At 40.9% G+C, this 26,947-nt stretch overlaps 3 protein-coding genes across 3 annotated transcripts in view; 1 reads left to right on the forward strand and 2 right to left on the reverse strand.

Moving 5' to 3' along the window:
• Positions 1-21,783, reverse strand: part of LOC104586745 (5-methyltetrahydropteroyltriglutamate--homocysteine methyltransferase 2-like) — a 34,038-nt gene extending 12,255 nt beyond the window's left edge. Inside the window, exon 1 of the mRNA XM_088886631.1 lies at positions 21,656-21,783. The gene's annotated coding sequence lies outside the window, so the exon portion shown is untranslated. The remainder of the gene's footprint in view (positions 1-21,655) is intronic.
• On the forward strand, positions 19-17,567 carry LOC104586746 (single-stranded DNA-binding protein WHY1, chloroplastic-like). The gene is made up of 7 exons (XM_010244073.3): positions 19-372; positions 1,492-1,589; positions 1,726-1,818; positions 3,393-3,487; positions 6,319-6,392; positions 8,106-8,194; positions 17,174-17,567. The coding sequence occupies exons 1-7, from the start codon at positions 162-164 to the stop codon at positions 17,291-17,293; spliced, it is 780 nt and encodes a 259-aa protein (XP_010242375.1). The 5' UTR covers positions 19-161; the 3' UTR covers positions 17,294-17,567.
• LOC104586747 (uncharacterized) lies at positions 21,524-24,035 on the reverse strand. The gene has a single exon (XM_010244076.3). It carries the CDS (start codon positions 23,722-23,724, stop codon positions 21,718-21,720), a length of 2,007 nt encoding a protein of 668 aa, XP_010242378.1. The 5' UTR covers positions 23,725-24,035; the 3' UTR covers positions 21,524-21,717.
• Between the last annotated feature and the right edge of the window lie 2,912 nt (positions 24,036-26,947).

A 26,947-nucleotide genomic window follows, 5' to 3' on the forward strand; every position in this document is an offset into this window, starting at 1 on the left:
ATCCAACAAAAAATAATTCAGTTCAACCCCTTCAGCTATTATGAAATAACTCCCGCCGTTACTTGTAAGTCATCACACGCGAAAAAATGCCTCGGAAGCCAAAAAAATGGAGAAACCAGTTCACCGAATCACCGTAGTAATCAAACGGATAGTCACGAGAAATGCACCTCGTTTCTCATCTTCTCCCTCCACAAAACCCTAAATGCAGTCCAATCTTCTCGCAAGTGTCGCTTCGGAATAGCTACTGCATTCCTGAGCTTGGCCGCGTTTCCACAAAGACTCCCTCTGTGAAATGCCGCCACTCAGAGAACTTCGAACAGCAGAGGTTCACCAGACCTTCAGAAGACTCGTTCGCTCCACAGTCTCCAGAAGGTGAGTGGCTTCTCTTACCTTTACTATTTATCAATATTTTTCTTGTCTGGGGTTTAGGATGGATAGGGCTTTTTGCAACCAAATTTTTTGAATTGACAAATTCGGTTCTGTTTGTAAAAAAATGACCAAACAGCAGGTGTTTAGAACAAAAATCAATCTTTTTTTTTTTTTATAAAAATGAGAAAAACTGTGATGAGAGTTTGTTTCTTCTTGCTCTCTGAAACCGATCTTCCGTGCTTTTCCACCAACCAGGCAACCATTATTCCTTTTGAACTAGAGCATTTTTTTTTTCTTTCTCTGGATTTTTTTTTTGGGGTTTTGACACTAGTTTTTGAACTCCCTTGATTTTGTACTTCAAAGTTCTTCCTCAAACCGATCTACTGGTAAGCCGTTTTCTTTGTTCTTCAATGGGTTCAAATAGCTTTTCCTTTGTTACCTTGTTACCCAGATGCAATAACTCGTCCAAGGTGTGGGATTTTGAAATCGAATTTGTACCATGCGAAGGAAGCTTGGCAAGCACTACCAACGAACCTTCCAGTGGTTATTCCCAATCCCAACAAAGTCGACCCCCATCTCCTCTTTCTTTCCAGAAAATCCTTCAGGCGTAAGGAGCCCCTTCAATGTAGGTGGAAATGTTAACCACAACCGACTCAATGGAATATTGGCCCACTCGAGTCCAAACCGTCAATATACTTGCACGATAAATGCCAGAGATTTGGTGTTCTTAAGCGCACATTGTACCATTTCCAATGGTGAAGTGTTGTTGAGAGCACCTTCTCTCTAACCTCTCCTGTGTACTTTAACGATAACTTTACGTCGTGATCGTGATCTATTGTGGGTGACACCACCTTAAATTTGTGTTGCCGGAAGTTACAAAAGGAAGTGTTGCCTGAAGATTCATCTGTTTGAAAGTTTGAAAAGAGAAAGAAAGGTTAGGTTCTAATACGGGGGCAAATTAGCCAAAATAACTGGGAATTTTTCCCGCTTGCCTAATTGAATATTATTTTACAAACATCACTGAATTTGTCAATGCAGAAAACTTGATCATTTTTCTTGCAAAAAGTCCTAACTGATTCGGTCTCTAGAGTTTATCTGAATTAGCTGATCTTTTGGTTGTAGTCTTGCCTCCTCCAAGGGTTTTCGTTGGTCATTCCATATACAAGGGGAAGGCAGCTTTAACAGTAGAGCCAAAGGTTCTAGAGTTTGTCCCTTTAGATGTATGTTTTATGTTCTGTTTTGCTCATTTAAGAACTCAGCCCTGGGCTTTACTGTTAAAAGAATGCTCGAAATTGTCATTACACTTCAGTACTCCAAGTAAATTTATTTATTCTTGTGGATTTTTGGTTGGCCCAGTCAGGAGCATTTAAGTTATCGAAAGAGGGGTTTGTGCTTCTTCAGTTTGCTCCTGCAGTTGGTCTTCGACAATATGATTGGAGCAGAAAGCAGGTGAGTTTTTTGTCTTTAAAATTTTCAGAACTTTTTTTGGTAATATACAGATACATTTTCTATTTGAGTTTGGATTGAGGATGAAGTACATATAGACACTTATTTCTCAAGTTCGATTACATAGTCAACTCCTGTGTTTTATTAGATTGACACACATCGGTGGCTTGTTGCTTTCTTTGTATGAGGTGAAATTTAGTTTAATATTGTAATCCATGGAGATGTTTACATGAATTTAAGGGAACAGTAGATTTTTCTTCGAGATTTCCCTTCTTTACATCATATTTGCCATAACTTCCTCTCGTCCGGTGCCTCAGTTTTTACTTTTTAGTAGTGTAAATTTCCAATCTGATACCTTGTCTAGGAGTCTGGATTTGCGGTGACCTGAAGGTTATAAACCTTGTGGTAACCCCAATATGGTTCTTACATCTGTGTCTGTGATCTGTCCCATATCTCATGTCATTTTTTCCATGTTCCAAACCCACGGAGACCCATTTCCAGAAAATGTGTAGCAGTTGCTGTTACAGGGTTTGGTTTGCACTGTTGGTAGTTCACCAATGTTACAATTTGAGGTTGTCTTAAATTCAGCATGATATTTGGTAAGTATACAACAAATTGTTCGAAATACACCAATCCTTATCAAGTACAAGGGATTGCTATCTTTGATAACCACCACTGCATTGCTGGAAACCATCACTGGCAATAAATTAGATAAATGCAAAAGTATCCATTTTTTTTAAACTTTTACTTTTCAAAGCTGTGCTCCAATGTTGGCTAACCACAGCATTTCAGAAATTTCTGAGAATGATGCCTCCATTACCTTGGCATAAACCCTATCATCCCACTTTTTAGCAGACAACTTCTCCCCATGCACAAGGCAGCCTCCAAAGTCTTGCTCTGCCACTATGTGCCAAGTTGATTATGCCCAGCTTCACCACCTCCTCTACCTGCAACACCATGTCCTGTCAAGCCATTGACTATTAGATATTCAATCTAATCATCACCATGAAATAATTGGGAATCATAAGCCCTATGTTGAGCTTGCCATGTACAGGACACCCCTACCCTTATCAAGAAAGTGTTTTGGCTTGGTGTGAGCATGAAAGTGGTTGGCATTGGGAATTTGGGAGAGAGAGTAGGCCACTGGCAATCTGTTGACCATGTATAGGAGCCAATGCATGAAGTCAGATCTGGTGGAGACTGAAGCTTGAGAGAGGAGAGAAATAGGGAAAATGACTAGGGTTTTGGTGGGGTTGAGAAAGAAGAATGGCACAAGACAGTCTTGGAACGTTGAAAACAATGGCACAAGCAGAATGTAAGACGTGTATTGGAGTTATCGCCTTGAGAGGAGGTCATGGCAAATTCAGACTCCTTGTCCATCCATGTTCTTGGTGTATCTGGGTAATATAGATAAAGACACTCTATGAATCAAGATTTTCTTTTCATGTGATATGCAAGAACCCCTTTTGCCAAATCCAAATTGCATGGATGCATGAAGCAAGTTCCAAAATAAGCAAATGTTTGAATGCTTTAGACTTCTGAATGCATAATACGAACTGTGTATTTGTCTTATTTAGGTATTCTCACTATCAGTGACTGAAATTGGAACGCTAATAAACCTTGGTGCAAAGGGGTCATGTGAATTTTTTCATGACCCATTCAAAGGAAAAAGGTATGTTGTTTATGCTATTTTTACATTTTACCAATTGTAAATGGACTTGTTTTGTATTTAGATGAGAATTTTTTCAATTTATACTTCATAAGCCATTAACTATTTTAGGTTTATGCTGCTTGGTTTGATTTGAGATCTCTGATAGCATTGCTTTTTAGTTCATTTGTCGGAAGAAAGCAGTAATCATCCTTATTTACACCATAAAGTTTTTTTCTAGATGAGATATTTTGGTGTATCTTTTTAAGATTTTCTAGCTAATACCGGTGAAAGTGGCAAACCAATTAGAGAAGATTATGAGGGACTTCTTGTGGGAACCAAGGGACACTAAGAAGGATTACCTAATGAAGTGGAAGGTTTTTTTTGATCGATAAGTAGGAGGTGGTTTCTAGGAGTAGAGATGATGGAAGCCTAGGAATAGGAAATGTTAGACTAAGAAATACAACATTCTTGGGGAAATGGTTATGGAGGTTGTCGATGGAAGAGGATAAACTGTGGCATAGAGTGATTGTTAGCATACACGGGTTAGCAGACAGTGGTTGGGATGCGAGGCTCAATCCTAGGGCTTCTCATTGTTCTCCTTGGAAAGCTATTCATAGTATCTTGCCTTCTATCCTTAATTATTTCAAATTTGATGCATGTGTAGGAATTAGGAAACAAAGTATTGTTTTGGGTTGGAGAGATTCCCCTTAGTGTTAGGTTCCCTTCTATTTATTCACTCAAAGAATAAAAGAAAAGAGATCTCTTCAGTTTTTATTGATAACTCATGGGACTTGGGATTGAGGAGAGGGATAAGGGAGTCACCAACGGAGGTGATGGATGAGCTTATTACTCTTTTAGGGTCGACCTACTTGGATCAATCTTGTTTGGATAGTAGAATTTGGAAACCCTCCCTGTCTGGTGTATTCACTTATGGCCCTTTCTATAATGTCCTCCTTCAGTCAGCTAACCTTGTAGGAACTTTCCTTCAAAGGAGGTTTGGTTTAGCCTTGTACCTCTAAAAATTTGGGCTTTTTGCTAGGAGATGGTACTCCAAAAAATCAATACTCTGGATGTGTTGCAAAGAAAAAGGCCAACTTTTTTCCTCTCACCCCGTGTTTGTAGTCTTTGCTTGGGTTCTGGTGAGACCATCACACATTTATTAACCTCTTGTCCTTTTGTACTCTTTACTTGGATTTGGTTCTCCTCTCACTTTGGCTGCAGGTGGACACCTCCATTGGATGTGGTAAGTCTCTATTTAACTCAAGTTTTTTTAGGAAACTGAAGAGGCATGGAAGAATTATGTGGAGAGCCACAAGAACAGCTATTCTCTGATCAGCTTGGGGAAGAAAGAAACAATAGGATCTTTAATGGAGTAGAGAATCTAAGGAGGAAACTATAGAAAGAATATCTATTATGGTTATTCACTAGTTGAAATCAATTGATTTGTTCAAAGACTTCTCATCTGAGGACATTTACAAGAATTGGAGAGAGGTAGTAAATACAACTTCCCTAAGATCTATTGTGCAGAAACGGTGGTCCCCACCAAACACAAGAAAGGATGAAGTTGAACTTTTATGGGAGCTCTAGAGGCAATTTGGGCCTTCGGGTATAGGGGGAGTATTCAGAGATGAAGATGATAAAATTTTTGCTATGTTTTTGGGGCCTATAGGATTTGGAGACTTGTTGAGAGTGGAGGTGATGGCTTTGCTTCAAGGTGTAAGATGTGCCAAAAAGTTGGGGTTACACCAAATTGAGATAGAAGGAGACTCTAAATTGCTAATTGATTGGTTGCAGTTGGGTAGTTTGGGAGCTTGGGTATAAAGACAATCCACAAGGGAAATCCTTAACATAATAAGGGAGATTGGTGCTTCTTTTAAGTGGACAAGAATGTCAGCTAATGGACTAGCTGATACCTTAGCTAAACAAGGGACTATGAGGGACAATCTATTCTGGGCAATGTTGTAATCAAGGTTCAAAGTTTCGATACGATATGCCCCGTATTGGGCATATCTTATCGTATCAGTGGCTTAATGATACGCCCCTACAGGGGTCGTATCGGGGTCTGACCTGGTTCAGGGGGTAGACCAGCCTTAGACCGACCCCTCTGAATCAGTTTCAAAGAAAAAAAAGGGAGAGTGAGCTTCGATACAGGCTGATATGCTGCTACCGACGTATCGGGCCTATCGGCCTGTATTGATATTTTAAACCTTGGTTGTAATAAAGGATTACCTTGGGATCAATACCCTATTTCAGGGGTTGACAGTTGTATTTGATATTACTTTCATTTGCTTTAATGAAGTTATCACTTCCAATAACAAAACATGTGGGTTCTTTGCATTATTTTCTCAAAGCTCAAATCTTAATAAAAAAAGTAATGGAAGCTTCACATGAAGCTTTCTGTTTTTGGCCTATTTTTGGGCTTCAACTTCTGCTGGCCTGCTGCTTTCAAAGAATACCTTGCCAAACCAGAAAAGATTTTCTCTGGGCTTTTTAGCTTTCAAAAGCCCAGCCCAGCCTACTCAAACAGGGCCTTACACTAGCTGGCATGTCGATATCATCATATCACCACTGGCACCGATCTTCTGCATCTTAGTGTGCACGATATCTTGGATGAAGCCCTGACTAGTGATGGGGGAATTTTTTGTTGTTATTTGCCTCAACTACCATCATTAAAATTGGTGTTCTTCATGTTTTACTTCTCTTTTGGAATATGGAGTTTGGAGTTCCTATTTTAGAGGATTTTGTTTTGGAATTATTCAACTATCAGGTAAATTTTGTTGTCTTTTGCAACATATTATCATCAGTGAAACTGGTTTACTGTTACCCATCAAAAAAATTATTGTCTTTTGCAGTGAAGAAGGAAAAGTTAGGAAGGTCTTGAAAGCTGAACCCCTTCCAGATGGCTCTGGGCATTTCTTTAATCTCAGTAATAATCTCATTTCTGAACTCTTTTGTCTAATAGACTAATACATTATTTATTATTTGTTTTTGTGTATGTGCATATACCAGTAGTATCCAACATCTTGGGGTGGATGCATTTTATTTGCCCTTTTACCCTATTTGGTGGAATGTGGCTGTGCATATCATCTGTCTGAACTTCTCACATGATGGTCTTGGTTGGTCCCCTTCAAGGCACATTCCTTAATGATATCATGAAACTGCTGATTATAAAACAATATTGTTATAAAATTATAGGTGATCCAATAAAATAACCTGCTACTAGGAGAGTGGGGGTGACAAATGGATGAGTTGGATTGGATGTAGGTTGAAGACCAACTCATTCACCAACCATTTACACCCATTAATTACTTATATCTCTAACATGTGCACGGGCTGACTCAACCTAACCACCCATTTAAAATAACCTGCTACTAGGAGAGTAGGGGTGACAAATGGATGAGTTGGATTGGATGTAGGTTGAAAACCAACTTATTCACCAACTACTTACATCCATTAATTACTTATATCTCTAACATGTGCACGGGTTGACAGTTGACTCAACCTAACCACCCATTTAAACATTTAAACCTATGTAAATGAATCCTCATTGAGAAAAGAAAAACTTTGGGTTCTCATGTAATGCCAAATGCCACTACTGAGGTTGGTTCAAATTGGACTTGAGTAGGAAAGAGGGAACAGGTAGGAGAGAGGAGAGAGAAGAGAGAAGAGGGAGACACAATTGGGATTCAGGAGGAGAGTAGAAGGAAGGAATCAGTAGGAAAGAGAAGAGGGAGAAGTGGCATATGACTTATCAAAAAAGGGAGAGGGTGGCATATGTAACTTTTCATGTAGTTGACCCAAATAGACACCTTTAATCCAACCAAACCCAACCCTTTTTTTTTTGACCCAATAGGTGACTCAACCCATATTCAACCTACCTCTTAAATAGTTGCATTATAAGTAGATGGGTTGGTTGGGTCAGAAATTGCCACTCTATCTGCTACCATACTTTTGGCTAATTTATGATGAAACCCTTGTTAATTATGGGTGAGTAACATATCCATATTCCATCACATTTTCTTTTCAAACTTAGATTGTCTGAAGAACTTAGTCCCACTTATTATCATTCTGGACCTGGTCAGTTGTTGATGGCAACAAAAGCTCCAATTTCTGAGTTCAAAAATGTTGTAGGTCTGGCGTCAAGTAACCCTTGGTAAACCATGCTTTAGATACCACAGTCATTGATTTAAAACTTATAAATGCTTTTATTAACAAAATGGTCAGCTTGTAAGCTATGTGTCAAAGTTTTTTAACTCCAAAAATCAAGCCATTTGATTTTTTTTATCAATACCACCACCAAGCTATGACCAACTTATTTTATCAAGCCATTTGATTTTATCATTTTGAAAATGATTATTTAATGATTAGATGCATCCAGTCAAGCTGGACTCCTTAATTTGATTTCCCATATGGTGTCTTCTGTTTATAGTTCAGTTTTAAAAGATCTTCCTAGATTGTCTCAAAAGCCTATATAAAATACTTGCATTAGTCCAAGCACTACTGAATGTTTCTCCATTTTTCATTCGGTGATTTGCGATCCAAGAAGGATCATATATTGCTTATGACACTTGTTATCTCCAAAGAAATTTCTCCCAGATGTAACATCTGCTCTCCTTTTGTTTTGTGCCATTTATTATAGGTGTCCAGAACAAGCTCTTGAATGTGGATGAAAGTATCTATATTCCGATTACCAAAGCAGAGTTAACGGTTCTCGTATCAGCTTTTAATGTATGTTATTTCTCCCTTTTTGGCTCTCCCCCCCTTTAACTGTTATTAGAAGAAATTATTGGATTGCTTATGTCTGAAGATTTTGTCACCGTAGATAGTGATGAAACCGTGTATGAGTCTTGTAAAACAAAGAAGCCTGAATAAGCTTGCTGCAATCTGATTGATCCAGCATATCCAAATTGATAGCAAACACTTACATAAGTCGTTGGCTTTGTGAAATAAAATTTGCAAGATGACCTTAACCTCTTTTTTTTTTTTTTTTTGATGAATAATGAATGATTTTATTAATAGGTTAGTAGCAAAAAGACATACAGAGAAAGTTCCCAAGATGAGGCATGAGGTGCAGCCTCAGAATAAAACAAAGAAATACAGTTTAGTCAAAAAATCTGATTCCTATGCACCCCCTGTTTAGCTAGTGAGTGCTAACCCGTTTGCTGATCTTCTTTCCCATTGGAATTGAACTGACATGTTTGTAGTTCATTTGAACCTTCGTAAAGCCCCTTTATAGGACCAGGCTTCTGTTTCTGGTTCTTTTGACCACTGGATCACCAGCTTGGAATCACCTCCGATTAACAATGATTAGCCCGTCTGTATTTCTGAACACTCCCCCAACACCAGAAGGACCTGGGTTGCCTAAACTGCTACATCAAAGTTGAGCTTAATGATACCCTTACCCTCTTGAGGGGGTTTCCACTCTACTAATGGTTTAGGTCTCCCATTTTCTCCATAAATCATCAAAGGAGAAAGGAGAAAATAATTCCAAGGTCTTCACCCAATTGATTGCTCTATTAATTAAGCATTCTCATACAATTACCTCATTCCTCTCCTTCTCATAAAAAATCCTGGCATTTCTTTCTTCCCAGACAGTCCAAACCAGTGCGGCCTTAGCACACCTCCACAAGACTGTACCTCTTTTCTTAGGCCATCTGAAAGTTGTAGGTCCAAATAGACTGCTAATCTGCATTGGCATTGTCCACTTGTGCCCAAAGGGACTAAAAAGCTTTTCCCAGAGACCTTCCGGGGGGGGGGGGCTTTATAGGAAGACCACGACTTCTTGGACTAGTATTCAGCCCACAAAGATTTGTTTCCACTCCTGTGTCAAGAGGCCTGGTGCTGGTCTGGACAGAGGGACTTTGTTAAGACCAAGAGCTGCGGCAAACCAAGACCCATGCACAGAAACCAAGACCCGTGCACAGAAACAGCCAGCCTACATGTCAAGTCTACAAGAAAAGGGAGAAGCCACGTCAACAAGAGGTTAATCCAAGTGGCAGACTGTTAGAACAAAGTAACAGTCCTACAACAAACTGTAACAGTCTTGTAACAAACTGTAAACTGTAAACAACTTACCCGTGCTATAAAGACCAGAGGAAGAAAGGATGAAGGCAAGCATTCCATCGAACAACTCTCTCTCTGTTTCCCCTTCTGTTTTTCCTCTCTCCTTAGGAGCTCGGTTCACTCTACGAACCGAGTTAGGCAGCACCTAACAGATTGGTATCTGAGCATGACCAATACGCGATCTACAGCCATGGAGGCACGAGTTGATCAGGTGGAAGTCGAGCTCCACCGAGTCTCAGGCGAGATGTGAGGTATCAAGGATACACTAACAAAGATCTTGCAAAGACTGGAACAGGGCTCGCCGGTTGAAGATAAGGAAATCGACCAGGATCGGGTTAGCCAAGGAAGTAACCGAAGAAGCAGCCCCACGTTGGAAAGGAACACCAAACTAAGCTTCCCAGTCTTCTCAGGCGGAGACCCCATCCCTTGGAACACCAAACGAAACGTCCAGACCAGATAGGGTGGCGTTGGTTTGGATGGAGATGCAATTCTCTGGTATCAGTGGTACCGTCGAGGGCACCCCCGTATTTCATGGCTCGACTTCACGGATGCCCTGTGTGTCTGATTCGGAGCTTTCGATTATGAAGATTTTGATGAGAGTCTTGCGAAGATAAAGCAAGTAGGAAGTGTTTGTGACTACCAGTTGGAGTTTGAACGTCTATCGTTAAGAGTCCAAGGGTGGTTGGAGAAGGCTCTGGTCGGAGCTTTTGTGGGAGGACTCAAGGAAGAAATTCAGTTGGAGGTCAAGGTGATGCATCCATCAACTGTGATGGCCGCGACAGCCCTAGCTTGCACCCAAGAAGAAAAGATAGCTCGAGCCCGACATCTAAACCGCCCGTGGCAGCAGACAAACAAATCATTTATGACACCCATACTGGAAGGGACGAGACTCAATAAAGAAGGCAGCATCTTAGGCAAATCACCAGGTAACTTAGGCCCGAGTGCTGTTATTCCATTCAAGAAATTAACATGGGCAGAGGTGCAAAATTGCCGAGACAAAGGTCTTTGCTACAATTGTGAAGAATAGTTCGGCCCTAGCCATAGATGCAAATCTCAACAAGCCTTCTTATTACAAACTGAGGAGGAAGAAGAGGATCAGCAACGGGAAGAAAGATCGTTGACTGATGAACACTGGGCTGAGACCATACATCTAGAAATCTCGTTATAGGCCCTAGCGGGGTTTTCATCACCCCAAACCATGAGGGTGATGGGTCTAGTTTGGGGCCGCCAAGTGTCTATCCTCATTGACAGTGGTAGCACTCTAAACTTTGTAACCATTGTGCTAGTCAAAAGATTGGGATTACCAGTTCAGCCCACAACCTCATTTAAGGTCCATGTGGCAAATGGGACCTCACTCCAATGCGATGGAATTTGCACAGACATTGGGTTACGCAATGGGTCTAGTTTGGGGCCGCCAAGTGTCTATCCTCATTGACAGTGGTAGCACTCTAAACTTTGTAACCATTGTGCTAGTCAAAAGATTGGGATTACCAGTTCAGCCCACAACCTCATTTAAGGTCCATGTGGCAAATGGGACCTCACTCCAATGCGATGGAATTTGCACAGACATTGGGTTACGCATCCAAGAGCAACAATTTCTGATTGATCTTTACCCATTGGAGTTAAGTGGGGCCGACAATGTATTGGGAATTCAATGGTTACAGCAACTTGGGCTTGCTCTATGCGACTGGGCCTGTTTGTCTATGGATTTCATGATAGAAGGAACAAAAGTGCATTTGCAAGGCCACTCAGCTAGCCGAGCCAGCCCAGTAAGCTTGGCATCCATGTTGAAAGAAGCACGAGACCCAAATCAGCTCACCATTTGGGGATCAAATCATACAGGCTCAATGTTATCCTAGGCCCAGGATACATCGACTCAAGCTGATTACAAACAACAGCTCCACAACATTCTCCAACAATATGCTGCAGTTTTCAAGGAGCCAACGAACCTACCCCCAACAAGGAATCATGACCACAATATCACACAATTGCCGGATGCATCTCCTACCATTGTATTGTTATCTCTATTTTCAAAAACAAGAAATTGAAAAGTAGGTTCAAGAACTATTGGATAAAAATTTTATTCAACCCATCCACAACCCATTTTCTTCACCCGTTCTTCTTGTCAAAAAGAAAGACGAGACATGGCGATTTTGTGTGGATTATCGGGCACTTAATAATATTACAGTTAAGGACGGCTTTCCAATTCCGGTAATAGATGAGCTCCTAGTGAACTCAAGACTGCAAGAATTTTCTCAAAGTTGGATTTACGGGCTGGATACCATCAGATTAGAGTCCATGAAAGTGACATTCCAAAAAACGGCCTTCCGGACTTGTTTAGGCCACATTTACGTCGTTTCATATTAGTCTTTTTTGATGACATTTTGGTGTACAGCCCAACATGGGCCCAACATTTAGTGGATTTGTAGATTACTCTAGACATTCTCTTACAAAATCAGTTGTATGCCAAAGAATCGAAGTGCGCCTTTCAGCAGGCCATGTACACTATTTGGGCCATGAGGTGGAAGATGGAAAGGTCTCAGCAGACCCGGACAAGATAGCTACCATCCAACAGTGGCCAACGCCATGTAACACCAAGAAACTCAGGGCATTTCTAGGACTCACAGGGTACTACTGACGCTTCATTAAAAGCTATGGGATAATTGCAGCACCACTGACAGTCCTTCTAAAGAAAGACTCTTTCATCTGGAACTACAAAGCCCAAGTAGCATTTGAAGCCTTAAGAGCAGCGGTGTCATCCCCACCAGCTCTAGCTTTACCAGATTTCAACAAACCTTTTGTGGTTGAGTGCGATGCACTGGGAATGGGCGTGGGAGCAGTGCTGGTGCAAGATGGTCAGCCCCTTGCTTTCTTCAGTAAGGCATTATCTACCACACAAAATCATTCTTCTGTCTAAAACCAGGAATTGATGGCAGTTGTATTGGTAGTTCAGCATTGGCGCTCCTACCTGCTAGGCCGTAAGTTTGTGGTTAAGACTGATCACCAAAGTCTGAAATTCCTATTGGAACAACGGGTCCTTTCTCTAGACCAGCAGCGTTGGGTATCAAAGTTGATGGGCTTTGATTACACTATTGAATACAAACTGGGCGCAACAAATAGAGTTGCTGATGCACTGTCACGTCAACCCAAACATCTAGTGGAGAGCATACTCCAATTACATGTGTTTCAACAACCCACTACAGCGCTATGGGACCAATTACGGGAGGAAGCAGACAGTAATAAGGAACTCCAAGCAATAAAGGCACAGTTGTTGCAGCAACCAGGGGACAAACTGGGGTATTCTATCCAAGGGTCAGTGCTGGTTCACTCTACGGACCCTGAGTTAGGCAGCACCTAACAGACTTAGTGGCTGATCTTGTTTTTCACCCAAATTCCCCTGTAGTGTGTCTCCACTTTGCAAAGGAGGTAAGTTAGTAGCCACTAACAAAGTATCCTGCATATGCTCGGTCCCCACGATCACTTTTAAATCTGTCGAATAGTGTTCAACACCTTTGCCAATAGCAATTTCTTCTCCCATGCCTCCTTCCGTCGAAGCCTCAAGAAAAATAGGTACAGTCGAGTTTGTTATGTTTCTTCGAGCAATCTCCTGAAACAGCTATTCTGTGTCAAAACTTTCAGCCTCTTGGAACCCAACATTTCTTTCCAAGCAAACACTGTCGATGCTTGAAATCTCTACATCTTCAGAGTCTGAGTCTTCTTCACTTGAAGAAATAAGGCCTTCCACGTCAATAGCTTTTTTGGAATGACATTTCTTGCTCCTTGGATTATGACGTTTTGGAGATTGCACCGTTTTCACTGTTATTGGTTTCCAACTTAGGCTTGTTTGCTTCTGAGATACGTTCAGTGGTGCTCCAGGTTGTGGGGAGGACGATGATGGACCAGAGTTAGTGTCCATTGTCGACCTCACAATAACCCCCACGTGACTACTTAAGAGGTTATCTGAACCTGCCCCTTCAACTACATCAAGTCTAGGCCCAACTGGCCCAATTTGATCGGAATTCAGAAACATTAAGTCCATGGCTTGGCCCCACTTCTAGCCTTTGGGCTTCATTCTCTTTAACACTGGGCCCACTTGAACTCCTTGGCATGTTGACAGCCATCGACCCATTTGATTTATTTTGAAGGCCCAACAATTCCCCCTCTTTACTTGTTCCCACATGGCCCATTCTACTCTCATCCACCTGGCTCTCCATCAAGGTATTGTTAAGGGGTGTGCAAAAAAAACCGAAAAACCGAATCGACTGAAAAAACCAACAGAAACCGAACCGAAAATTCAGTCTGAGAGTGTTCAGAGTGCCAAACTGAGAGATGAGATAGGTTCGCCAGTCTGGCACCTGCTGGCTGCCAGTCTGAGTCGTCTGACAGACTGACACCCACTAGCCGCTACGCAGGCCTTCTTTTTCTTTCCCTCTCTCTCTCTCTCTCTCGCCTCTCAGTCTCTCTCTGAAATCTCTCTCGCCTCTCAATCTCTCTTTGATCTCTCTCTCTCTCTCGCCTCTCAGTCTCTCTTTGAACTCTCTCTCTCTCTCTGGTTCTGGCCTTTGGAGCTCCGCCCTCCGACCGATTCACCGACGGCCTCCGACACTGGTGATCTGCGGCACTGGAGGCTCAGCCTACGGGTTAGAGGCTAATGCATCTCGGCGACACTAGTGATCCCAGTTACCGTGTTTTTTCTTTTTTCTTTTTAATTTTAAGGGCATAAAAAACCGAAAAACTGAACCATGGTTAACCGGTCGACCGGTTGTATTGGTTCGGTTGAATGTAAAAATCGAACCTATTGGTTCGGTCTAGAAAATTACCCCACGATTCGGTTAACCAAACTGTGAGCACCCCTAGGTATGTTTCTTTTTGCTGAGGACTTGAGCCACGCCAAGATCTGTCTTTTGATTGTTAAGGTTCTTTAGTAATGAAACCTGCACCCCAAGCATCTGCCCCATGCTACCACTTGTTAGGGCCTTCGCTCATAGGATTTTAACCCCATCTCCCATTCCTTCTTGTTTTATCCGCTGCAATGATTTAAATGGTCCACCTAGGTGCACCGGTGAGGCACATTTTAGGGTAGGCACCTTGCCCAGGTCCTAGGTGCAGCTCTTTCAAAAGGTGCACGCTTGGTGTGCCTGATGTGCCTTGTGCCTCAAGCCCTTAGCCCAAGTGTACGCCTTTTGAAAATTTGATGCTTTTTCCTTTTTTGAACCTATTTAGTAATGTTGTTCATTCATTAATCCTAATAAAATATCTTCTTAAAAAGCAATTAAAATTATAAAATCATTATTTTTTTGTGTGAGAATTAAGAATTTAAGACCCTAACATGGACTTGTTTGGGCTTGCCTCAAGGGTGTGGCACAAAGGCGGTTCATAGAATCGGTATGTTTTACATCACATTAGCTACTTGAAGTAATGCAATTGAGAAAAAAGAGATTGTGGGTTTTACATGCTTGAAAATGTTTTATATGTTTGATTTTATTTCTCAAAAGGAGTTATGATGATAGTGCACTTTAAGTTTAACTTCTTCAGTAACTCATTATCAATCTTCTTCCAATCAATCAATGGAGCTGTGGAAGTTTTGAGGATTAACCTACAATCTTTTTGTAGCCTGTCCCACAGCAATCATCTTCATCCCTTATGTCTCTTTGAAAATCACTTGCTCCTTCCTTCTTACAAAAGCTTCACTGAGTTCTTGTTTCTCCTTTGGCTTCTCAAAAATTTCTCCTCTAATAATTTGCTGTTCCTCCCCATTGACAGAAATTCTTCAAAACCTCTGAGATCTCTTTCCAGCCAATTGTTTGTTTTCCTTCCGGGAAACAGACCATTTGCCTACCTGTTTTCTGGAAGAACTCTAACACCACAAACCTTCCTTTTGCATTCATTCTTCTTACTGCCACATACTTCCTACAACAGGCTTCTATTGAGTCTTTTCATTCCAGCTTTGAACTCAGTTGAGTGGCTTCTTCCAAGAAGGTCTTGAATCACACGATCCCCTCCTCCCCTACCAAGAAAACCATAGCCATTTTCATTTCTCTGATTTTAATGGCTACTTCCCCCTTCACTCTGAAACTTTCAAAGAGGAACTGTTTTGCTTCGACCTTCAGAACCCTTCTCCAAGGTGCTGCTTGTACGAACTTACCTTTATTCATTACCTTGGTTCTTGTTACCTACAATAAGGTCCTTGAAGGTAACTTACACAGATGATTCCAACAATGCTTTTTCAATTTGTCTCCTCACTTTGTAGCTAGACAATTCTAGTTGGGCATCTCCTCAATGATTAGCTTCCTTAGATCCAAGATTCTTGCTCTTTGTACTCCCTCCATCAGTGCCAAAACTTCAGCTCTTAAAGAATCACCCACTCCATTTTTTTAATATGGCTCCTTGCTAAAATCAGATGACCTTAACCTCTGATGGGGAATTTTTAATAGAGTATTGGTGAAATCCTTCCAAAGTCAATCAATCAGATGGTTGGCTAAATTATTGCTTGTTTTAAGTTTGAGATATTGATAAATTCAGGCCAATGGACAACTGTGGGTATATATAAAGATAACTTGTATTATATAAAAAAAGGAAGGGTGTGAATGAGAGGGTCTACGAGGGCCTTGATAAAACAACAAAAAAGAAGCAAGAGCCCAAATCAATTAGTAAGGCGTTGTATTAGCACTATACAAAATATCCCTTCCCAGCGTATCTAACCCATCAGCCACTTGATTCAGATCTCTTGGGATCCATATGAAGCTGCACATCATAGAGGAGGAAATTTCCCAACTTTCATGTAAAAAGTGGGACAGTTTCCATGGGCTAGAGCCCGGGGCTTTAGCCCATTTTGTAGCAACTCTAGAATCTCTTCCACTGCTAGAGATCTGATTGGGCAAGCCTTGGCTATTCTGGGTCCTTCCAAGAGGGCATGGATTTCTGCACCTGAACCTGAAGTATCCTCTGTTGAAGTGGGCCCACTATAGACCCAAGTCAAGTCACCGTTGGTATCAATAATCTGGCTGCCAATGCCAGCAGACAGGGGTGCCCAGACCTTTTTGGAAGCTACCATCAACTGGAGGATGTAATCACTTGCCTGCCTTGGAGGAGGATTACAGGCTACAGGGATGGGAATCAAAAGGCGAAGTGTGTAAGAGCTCAAAGCAATACCTTTGTAAGTCCCCAAATCTGATTCCATCAAACTCCTTGGTGGTGCCATTCAAAAGTTGATCAAGGTCATTCCTTGGCATCTTAGGTCATCAAAGGAAAAGGCTTTATTCTTAAAAGTCCTGTGTTATTTCTTTAATTCTTTCTTCCAGCATTCCCCATGTAATAGCATGAATTAACTGTGGCTACACTGTTATTCTCGACAGTGGTTATATTTCATGGTTCATCAATAGAAAGCCTTTGTTTTTACTTGGTTTACATAAGGAATCTAGTTTAATATCCTTAGGTTTATTCCCTGCTGATTTGTCATGCCATTTTTGCAACAAGGTTCTTTATCATACCGTAGCAGTGTCAAGTTAGTCTATGTCCTTATTTGAACTTGACACTGATTTCATTCATTCGTCTATGCCCTTTATTTATTACAAATGGCTTTATACACGCATACAATTTCTGTCCCGTCTAATGGTTTTGGACTTTTTTGTTGAATGTGTGCAGTTTATCTTGCCATATCTTATTGGTTGGCATGCTTTTGTGGATTCCATCAAACCAGATGATCCTGGTCGTGTCAGCAACGCCAGTCCTAACTATCAGGCTGACTTGGAGTGGAGTAGATAGTATTTCTGATTTTCTGTCAACAGAAAGAAAGGGAATACTGAAACACCTCGGGATTTTAGTAGCCTTCGCTATTCCATCTAAATCAATTTATACCAAATCTATCCCGGAGAAAGCCTGGCAGAAGCTTTGGCAACAGAAACGAGGAGTTACCGCAAGAAAATGTTGGCTTTTGGACCTTGTGGATATATGGATTAGTGATGGTTTGTTCTAGAATGAAGGTTTAACTGGCAACGTGTGATACAATGTTAAAAAGTTTGAAGTTTTGAGAGGATTAATTTTTATGGTGACCAGCCAGCCGAAGTTTTTGCTTCATACTGTAGTTGGCAATATCATGCCGAATATGACCCGGGTAGTTACAAGTAATGTATGGTGAAAAACACCGAAAGCCCAGATTGGCTGCATTTCAGCCAAACAAAAAAGGCTTTGCCATGAAGCTTGTTTTATTGGCTTGTCCAAAGCAACTCAACGAAAACAACTCAAGGAAAGCTTCAGCCTTTAAACAAAACCCTTCCACACAACTGGGCTCAAAATTGGTTATTCAACCGATCTTAGGTAACCTAATTCTTGAACTAAAACGACCCTTTTGAGGTGCTTTGGATTTTGTCACAATAAAAGTTACTTCAGAAGAAAATGAGGGACTTGAGAGTTGTAATGCCCCGTCTTAGCACTGTAGAAAGTAGAAGTCGGACCAGATTCCAGATTCAAACCAAAAGCTTTTTACAGGATTAAGGAACGTAAAAATTTAAGCCATCCAAATGCAGGAAATGCGGGATTTTTTACTATGATGCCAATCCCCCACGTGGGGCTCTGATTTGTGGGGCAAATGCAGGAATTTATTTTTGGAGTACTCGGACAATTTTCAAAATGCTTTTTCCGAATTTGAGAATTTAGTGCATATTTTTATAGAACTTTATTTATTTGTTATGTTGATTTTCTATGCTAAAGCGTACGTATATCTATATTATTTATTCTTATTAACTTTGATACAAAATCCAAAATTTCGGATCAAATAAGTGATGAAATCCCAAATTTTTAAAAAAGATTTCCTGAGTTTCGTAGAAATAGATTGGGCATAGTTTTACACCGGACTAGTTTATGTTTAGCAACCAGGGGGAGTTACAGTAGCGGAGGAAAGGGGAGGATGCATCGAACAGCGAGGTGGGGAGAGAATCATCTATTGAGTATTTTGGTTTGCATTTAGCCCAAGGGATCAAACAACTAGAAGAAGAACAAGTTCAGTAAATCTCCACCGGAAACCAAAAATGGAACCATGAAAACTAGTGCCCCCTAAGGCTTCTGAAACTCATGCTTTCCCTGCTTGCTATTGTTCTTGGTCTGAGACCACTCTATTGTTGCTGTTTGAGTCCCATTATTCACCTTTCGGAAGCACCTGTAATAGGGGTCAAATTAATGGTATTTGGAATCACTGCAAATGCTAGAGGAAAAGAGTTTGAATCTGCTCTAACAAGCCTCTGTTCTCCCATTAGGTCATTGACACCAAGATGCGGTGGAGTAAAAAGAACAGAAGCAACAAACACGTGTAAGAATCTGTATGAATAAAATGATGCTATGTAACCTACAGGCGGTGGATTGAATTTAAAAACTGAATCATAAGAGGTGGTGTAAGAATCTCTCTCTCTTTCTGCCTTTGGCCACCCTATCAACCCAAACCAGTCCCATCTCTCTATCAACCATAATCATGAATCACTCCATACCTCCAGCTCCGATCACCCCACCACTCAAACCAGCCCTATCTCTGTCTCCGCTACAGTCACCTCATGCCACCAAAATTCTGGTGATCCTGTACTAACCCAAACCAGTAATTTTTGTGGTCATCAACTCAAATTAGACTTTGTAACAGCGGAGACAATGTGCTGATGGGAGTGGTGAGCAGTAGATATGTTCAGTGGTGAAAGTTCTCCAACTGCAGAAGCTGGAAGGATTTTCCAAAGGGTTGGGAATGGAAGAGTGTATAATTCAAACTTAAGAGTTGACTGGAGTTACCACTGTTAAGTCTCCCATTTTGAAATAAAATAAGCTACCATGACATGATAAAAAAAAAGAATGATTGGATGGCCCATGTAAATGGTGCCAGTTCCTATTACCAGCTTGGAGTTTCCTTCAATAACCAACTTGCCAAAATTCATCTGTCTTGCTAGCTATACCCCATGAAGGACAAATGGACAACAAGAAGCCCAGCTCTAACTAAATCCCCCGCCACAACTCCTTTGTTCCTAAAAGCATCCATATATCTGAAGGACCTAAGTTGCCTTGGTTGTTCCATCAAAGTTTAGCTTAATAAAGTCATCTTCAGGTGGTAACAACAGGAGATGGTCTTCTCCTTCTTTGAGGAGTTTTTTGCAACTAAATTCCAGTTCCTCCAAATATCATAAAAAAAAAAAGAATTGCGAGGAAGTGAAGTTTTAACTTTTAACCTCTAATGTATCAACCTTGTTACTATGCAAACCATCAGCGCTTCCTTGTTTCTCTCTTTCACAAGGAAGATTCTAGCATTTCTTTCTTCCCAAATGGTTCAAACCAGAGTATCCCTTGCATATTTCTAAAGAATTTTGCCCCTTCTCTTTGGACATCTAAAAGTGGAAGGACTAAACAGCTTGTGTATCTCCAGAGGCAAAGTCCACCTACACCCAAATAAGGAAAAATTTTTTTCCCAAATACCTGCGGCAACTGGACAGGAGGTTAGTAGGTGGTAGCAGCTCTCTCCAATAGTTAGCAAAAATACCAGTTTGGAGACAAGCAAAGGAAATGATTTCTCTTTTGTAAATTGTTCATAGTATTAATCTTCCCATAAAACACTTCCCAATGCAGAGCACTAACTTTAGGAGGGGAGGGGGGGGAATAGGTTTGTACCAAAGTTCCTCCAAATGAAAGGGCTGAGGGGAAGGAGTAGAGCACAAAATAGAGAAGAAAGAGGCACAAATAAAAGACCCAGATGGGTGAGGGGACCAGATAGACCCATCAAACCTGGAAAGGTCCAACCACACTTTGTCTAAAAGTTATAAAAGACTAGCCGGAGAATCAAACTCACACTTTCTCAAACCCCTTTTGAAGCCCAAGTCCCGATTAATCCCAATGGAGAGAGACATGGAAGATACAGACTTTGCAATGGTTCCTTTTTTAAAAAAAGAATTAGAATACAAAGAAGGAAAGAGATTCTTAAGTGCAGCATTCCCAACCGACACGTCTATTGCTTTTTTACCTTCTTCATTGCTGAATCATCCCCCACCTTTATTTCTTTTCTTATTTTTTATCTATTAGATATTTCTTTTTTTTTATGAGTATTTATCTATTTGTGATTTCTCTTATGAAGTTTCTGTAATCCCTAAATAACATAGCTCAGACTTAATAATTATTCTTGAGTTTTCACCAGCTTCTTTTGCTGGGTACACTTAAGCTAAAGCCTCAACAAAGCGAGCTGAGGGCTTTGTGGCCTATCTATAGTTTGATACTGATCCTTGTCAAGCCGCTCTTTCCCTTTTTATTTCATCTTTATTTTTGCTCCTTTAGACTGATTTGCTTACAACAACCTATTGTTGTAATTTCAGCCTTAAGTCCATCTTAAAAGTCAACCAATCCTTGTTTTCCCTCAGATATTCATAGAAACATCATCCCCTTGATAGGAAGAATCTTCAGCCATTTATATATTGCTCTGGCATTGGAGAACATCAAGAATTAACAGTGAAAATTTTTGGTTTCAACTTTCAAGTGAAAGAATATAAGCTTATAACTTATCAAAAAAAGAATATAAGCTTATATAGTTATGTTCTTGCTAAGCCTACATTCCTTTCTAACCAAGAAGCTGAATTTTGTACAACAAGACTGACACCAAACTAGCACCGGTTTGTCCAAGTTGGCTCGGGCTATAAACATTCAGATACTAATTCATTACTGAAACCTGCCAAAGCATATAGTTGTACTTGTACAATACATAAAGCTGGGGTTGATCTCAAATTATATAAAACCGGAATTATGAAGATAATATTCTTTATAGAGTTGGCTGCAAGCCAGAACATTTTCTATGATGAGTGTACCATGGCCCAGAAATAGAAACAAGAAAAACTTAAAGAACTTTTAAGAATATGGTGTTAAATGAGGGTGAGTTGTGGAACAAATCATGGATAATCAGAATTATGTGTAACATTCAAGGCCACGACAAGAACAACATTCTGAGACAGATGCACTTATACTGATTGAAGCCCATATTTGTAGTTAAAGAACTTATGGTCCCAAAGCTAAAAATTAAGTCAAACTAGAAAAGAAGTAAAATTGAAAGACATCTAGTTTTGACTGCAGTCCATGGCGTAATTAAACTAAATGCCCATCTTTCAATTTGCAACTTACCTCTTTTACAAGAAAACATGGTTGTCAGATGTTCAACTGGTACAAATTTCTCCTCCATAGCATCAAAACTGTTTTCTTTTGTTTCTAAAGATCTTGTCCCTTTTGGCATAAACATACAAGAAAGCAAAGAAAGCCACTCCGGCCATTGATACCGAAGCCCATGGAAATGGTGGATCCTTGAAACAAACAAGAGAAGCCTCAAGTTCTTGCGATGCATGATAAACAAGCGAGTGGATGGCATATAAATCATGTTCAGATGACCTCAAGAAATAGAGAGCCATGTCAAAATCCAAATGAGATAGTGATGAAATAGCTTTGTCCAGCTTGTATTTTAGCAAATTCCACCTCTGCACGAATTCCACATGTCGATTCTGTTTAAGAAGATTCCTCTCACCCCCATGAGAAGCTATTGAGTCAAGCACATCAAGGGCACTTGTAATGGTGTAATTCAATGATGTCAAAAGAATATTTCTCCGAGCTGCATCCTTCTGCACGAATGACAAAGATGATAACTCTGAAAATGGCCCAAATGGAGTCTGGCCGATGCTCCAGGTATAGTCCACAAGAGTCCTGTTATCCCTGCGGTTCCACAGTAAATGGGTTGGAGAAACTCCCCACATACTCTGCAGAATCGAACCAACAAGTGGTCTCTCAAGAGTCCGTGTCTGTGTAATTACATGACGGCCGTTACAGCTGTAATCACTTACGGTCTGAGTGCTTGTCGTTCTAACTGCAATAACCATGTCTCTAAAAGCAACAGATTGGTGATAACGATCGAGCAACAAAAGCCTATTGTAGTCCAAATCAAACACGTAAACGGGAAGAATGATACCAAAATCCTCCTCTGGTATCTCTGCCAACCTTCTGAATTCATCAGCCGAATCCGATAGTATCTGATGCAAACGCTTCGAGTCCAAGTACTCACTAACGATCAACGTATAGTTCTCAAACAAGAATCTCGAGGTATACGAATTGGTGGAGCGTGAAATTGCAAATGAGCAAATCGGACATTCTGAAAAACTAATATCGTAAGTCTTAAACCTCAAGGACTGATCTCCCAACAGCAATCCTGCATCGTTAACCTCATCCATAAATGTCCTCTCAATCGATTTCCAATCCAACCCAATTGAATCCTTACTTTGAGAGCTATGAACATGAATAAACTGCACTATAAGCGAGCTCTCAAACGGAACAGGAATTCTCAAAGAAGGAACCAAAAGAACCTGATACGCACTCCAAATTAGAGAAGCCAAATCCGCGAGCAAAGTTTTATGGGACTTGGGCCGACCGTGCAATGCAGCCAAAGGGTGAAACTCTCCCCTCGGCAAAACCCCCTCACCAGACAACGCCGGGCCATAATTGACTGGACCCGCTGCCAAATCAATCCACAAGTACCGATCTCTTCCTGTCCAGATAGTCCCCAAGCACTTGGTAAAAGCCGGTGACGCCTCTCCGGACCCATAGCTATATGCGTAGGGCTTCGATTGCGGGCTCAAATTAAGCAGGTAAATATAAATCCCTTGGACGGGCTTCTCCTTCTCGAAATCTTGTTTGATGATCCGATCGACGACGGAGTATGGGACGGAGTGAAGAGAAGACCGGAGGCTAGAGGTAGATCCAGAGATCTCAGCGCGAATTGCCTCTGAGATTTGGGTGGCGATAGGAGAATGAGAGACATCAAGGTGGAGGGAGTGCTCGACAGCAAGGTGATGAGGATTGGAGCCGATGACATGGAATTTATCGGAGAAGACAGCGGCGTTGACGAAGGAGGAGAGGAGAGATTGAGAATCGGCAGAGAAAGAACCGACTAGCTTAACGGTGACGGGGACAGAGATTTTGAGGGAGAGGAGGGAGGAGATAAGAGAGGAGACGGTGGTGAAGGATTGGACGGAGAGCGATTTTTTGAGGGATGAGGAAAGAGAAAGGAAAGAGTCGTTGGAAGCTTGTGGGTCGAGACGTGATTGCTGGGAGAGAAATGAATCGAGGCCTAAAATAGGGAGGGATGCAGTTGCAATTGGAAAGATGATTAGGAGGAAGATGAAGATGAAGGTGGTGGTGGCGGTGGACATCTTGGGGTTTGGGTTTGGGTTTGGGGAGGTTTAGGGTTGAGGCATGGTGTCTGTGTCTGGGACTCTGCGGAGCGGAAGTTCTTCGAGTCCTGAGCAGAAGACCGAAATTTAATCACAGAACTGATTACTGAAAAATCAAAATCATAGCGGTGGTGTTGTGTAGATTGTAGCGTGGCCTCCAAATCCAAGCCAACTGGCCAAGGCCTGGTCTCTGGCCTTGGGTATGGCCGTATGGGTGGTGTTTGTTTGCAAGTTCGACCCTAGCTTCTACGCCCACCACCTACCCGATGCCCGATGGACGATTTCAATTTGGGTCATTTGCATGAGTTCACATCTGCCCCGGCCCCCCACAGAATGCGCCCCTAAAAAAGCCCCACATCCACATCTCAGCGTAGCGTGCAGACGATTGGGATGTGTGGGACATTTCTGGGGCGCATTCTGTGGAAGCAGATTTGAACTCCATTTGCCTTTGATCTTTGGAAAATGGACACTCTGATAATCAACCGAACTAGTAGATGCCCCACTCAGGTAAGATAAGTTCACTACCGTCAGGTAGATGCCGTCGGATTAGAATAGTTCGTAGGAATCGTAGGTCCACAACCACAACGCAGTTGTTTTTTCTCGGTATTCGGTGGTATGCACCATTTATAACTTCTCTTTGGCCCTTTTTTCCAGCACCAAAGTGTTGGTTGCAGGATTTGATTCCGCGTCTCGAACCACTGTCTTAACTGCGTATGCATTCTTCGGTTTTACGCTTTTAACCTCTCGTACAGGGACAGATTCAGGGGAAGTCCTTAGCGTGTAAGTGTAACTTGGGCAGCCCAACCTGAGCCCGGACCGTTTTGGCTCGCAATTTAGCACGAATTGGGCTTTGATTCTCGGTCTTTGAGCTGGGCCTTAGCCCAAATCGTCAGGCTTTCCTAATTTTCAGGTGGGCCTAGCCCCGAGTAATCCAAACCCAGTCCGACTATAACATGCATAATTGCATAGGTACCATATAACTTACATGCATGCATGTATGCATGTAAAACATATAATTTTTCTATTTAAAAATTTAGATTAATGATACTAAACAGTTTTATGCAATTTTTTAGTACATCGGGTTGGGCGTAATAGGTCCACATGAGACCAATTGACCAATACAAGCCCAGTTCCAACTTGAGTATGTCATTTTTCAGTTCAGTTGGATTTGGGTTGCAAAGCTCCGGTTTGACCTTGGGCCTGGTCTGGACTCGGTTTACAAAATGGGGTAGTCCATCCCCCATCTGCTGTTTAGATCCTCTTTTTAGGCTGTATTTGGCAGTCCTTATTTTAAGGAATTACCTCTTTTTTTCTGGTTAAAATGCCCTTATGAATATTGAGCTTTTAATTGTAAAAAGAGTTAAGTCCTTAAAATAAGGAATGCCAAATGCAGCCTTAATATGGCATGAGTGTGGAAATGTCATTTTCTTAGGCTGTGTTTGGTTTCAAGGAAAAAATAGGGAAAGGCAGAAAAACTTATACAGGGTTTGTAAAGGTTTTCCTACATTTCCCTTCCTTTCCTTGCCTTTTCCTTCAAGCCAAACATAAGGTTAAGTTCTAATTGACTAAGAAAATGGAGTGCCCTTTCGAGCTCCCGCACCAGCACTAATTTTCAGGAAAAAAAAAAAAAAACTTTGCCTAAAAAAAACAGTTAGGCTGTTTTGAAACTTTTTGTGCATGACACGTTACCATAGATATGGGGTAAAAGAATGTTTACGTTCAATATTCTTCATTTAGCCAAAAGAGGTGATTATGGGCCAGGTTGAACTAGCAGACTATAGCCTGGGCTCGGGCTTGGCCCATTTCAACCCTAGGAGTGAAATATAATCCCGGGCGCAAGTCAGTGCAGGAAGGGTTGTCAACGAGTTGGATTTAGGTAGAAGCAGTCATGAACCGATTATTTATCGGGACAAGATTACGGATTCAGACCTATCCCAGTTAATAGTTGGGGACTTAGGTCTAGAGCTGATTACACTGAAAACTATATTGATTTATTTAAACAATAACTTAAAATTTAAATTTTTATAATATAACCTGAATAAAAACGATAGCAAAATACTAAATTATTTATATGCTAACATTAAACATTTTTAATTAATATTATCTTATATATTAAGAATATATATATTGATACAATACTTAATTATTAATCAGGACAAAATTATAGAACCAAAATCATTATAATCGGTTCGATCAGTTTGTATCCATCATGTACATCCAATCCATTGACAGCCCTAGGTGCAGGCCTATGCTAGCAGGTTGAGTTTGGGGCCTATGTCACTTAATAAACTATATATTAATATATTTAATAATTTATATTATATTTATTTCCAAAAAAATAATTTATATTATACGATACATGTTATAATTCATATAAAAATCTTCAAAAAAAAAAAAAAAGGAAAAAGTCCAGATTAATACCCAATACTTTAGGGGTAATCTCACTTTAATACCCAAACTTCAAAACCTACGAATGCAGTACCTAAGAAACTGCCTCCACTATGATCGATCTATTGTATTTCCACTACCTGCAAAACTTGCTATGGTTTTAGAAAGCTCTTCAAGACGGATTGGAAAAAGAAAAAACAAAGAATACTTTGGCCTCTCTTCTCTTATATACTGTATAGAGCAGTATCAGCCCATCCTCCAAAAAGAAATTTGGGTAAACCAAAATTCTCCTTACATCAACACTGTCTTACAAAGTAGAACCAAAGATGATAAAAGAAACTTGGGTCTAGGTGGTTTCTCATTGGGTCGGGACAGGCGTATCCTGATCTGAACAGGATTTGGCCCATTGACAGCTCTACCCATTTTTTGTCATCCATTCTGGATTAGGATGACGATGGGGGTCCAAGTCTGATTGCCTGTTTTGAAGAATGTCAACCATGTCGGGTTTGGATCTGGGCTCAGGCCCATTGAAAATTTAACAAATTTCCAACCGAAATCCGACCAAAATTGCAATATTAGATGACGAGGATGGACCATTCAATCAATCCACCATGAAGATTAAAATTGGTCCAAATTAACATCAGCAGATCAGCTTAGATTCTCATCATACAGAATGTGTGTATGTTGGTAGGGACGCATATAAGAGTTTTTGCTCTCCATGTCCTTTGGATTGTTATTGAGATGTGGAGGCCCTCCGAAAAGAAAATTTTCATGTCAATGGAAGCACATATAAAATGAAGGGCTTTTCATAATT

Source organism: Nelumbo nucifera, chromosome 4, assembly GCF_055504915.1.
Source record: "Nelumbo nucifera cultivar China Antique chromosome 4, China Antique-T2T, whole genome shotgun sequence".
In the NCBI taxonomy this organism is placed as follows: Eukaryota; Viridiplantae; Streptophyta; class Magnoliopsida; order Proteales; family Nelumbonaceae; genus Nelumbo; species Nelumbo nucifera.

Coding starts and splice junctions, on each gene's coding strand:
- LOC104586746 (XM_010244073.3), top strand. CDS start 162: ATGCACCTCGTTTCTCATCTTCTCCCTCCACAAAACCCTAAATGCAGT. Junction 373..1,491: donor CGCTCCACAGTCTCCAGAAG/GTGAGTGGCTTC, acceptor TTTTGGTTGTAG/TCTTGCCTCCTCCAAGGGTT. Junction 1,590..1,725: donor TAGAGTTTGTCCCTTTAGAT/GTATGTTTTATG, acceptor TGGTTGGCCCAG/TCAGGAGCATTTAAGTTATC.
- LOC104586747 (XM_010244076.3), bottom strand. CDS start 23,724: ATGTCCACCGCCACCACCACCTTCATCTTCATCTTCCTCCTAATCATC.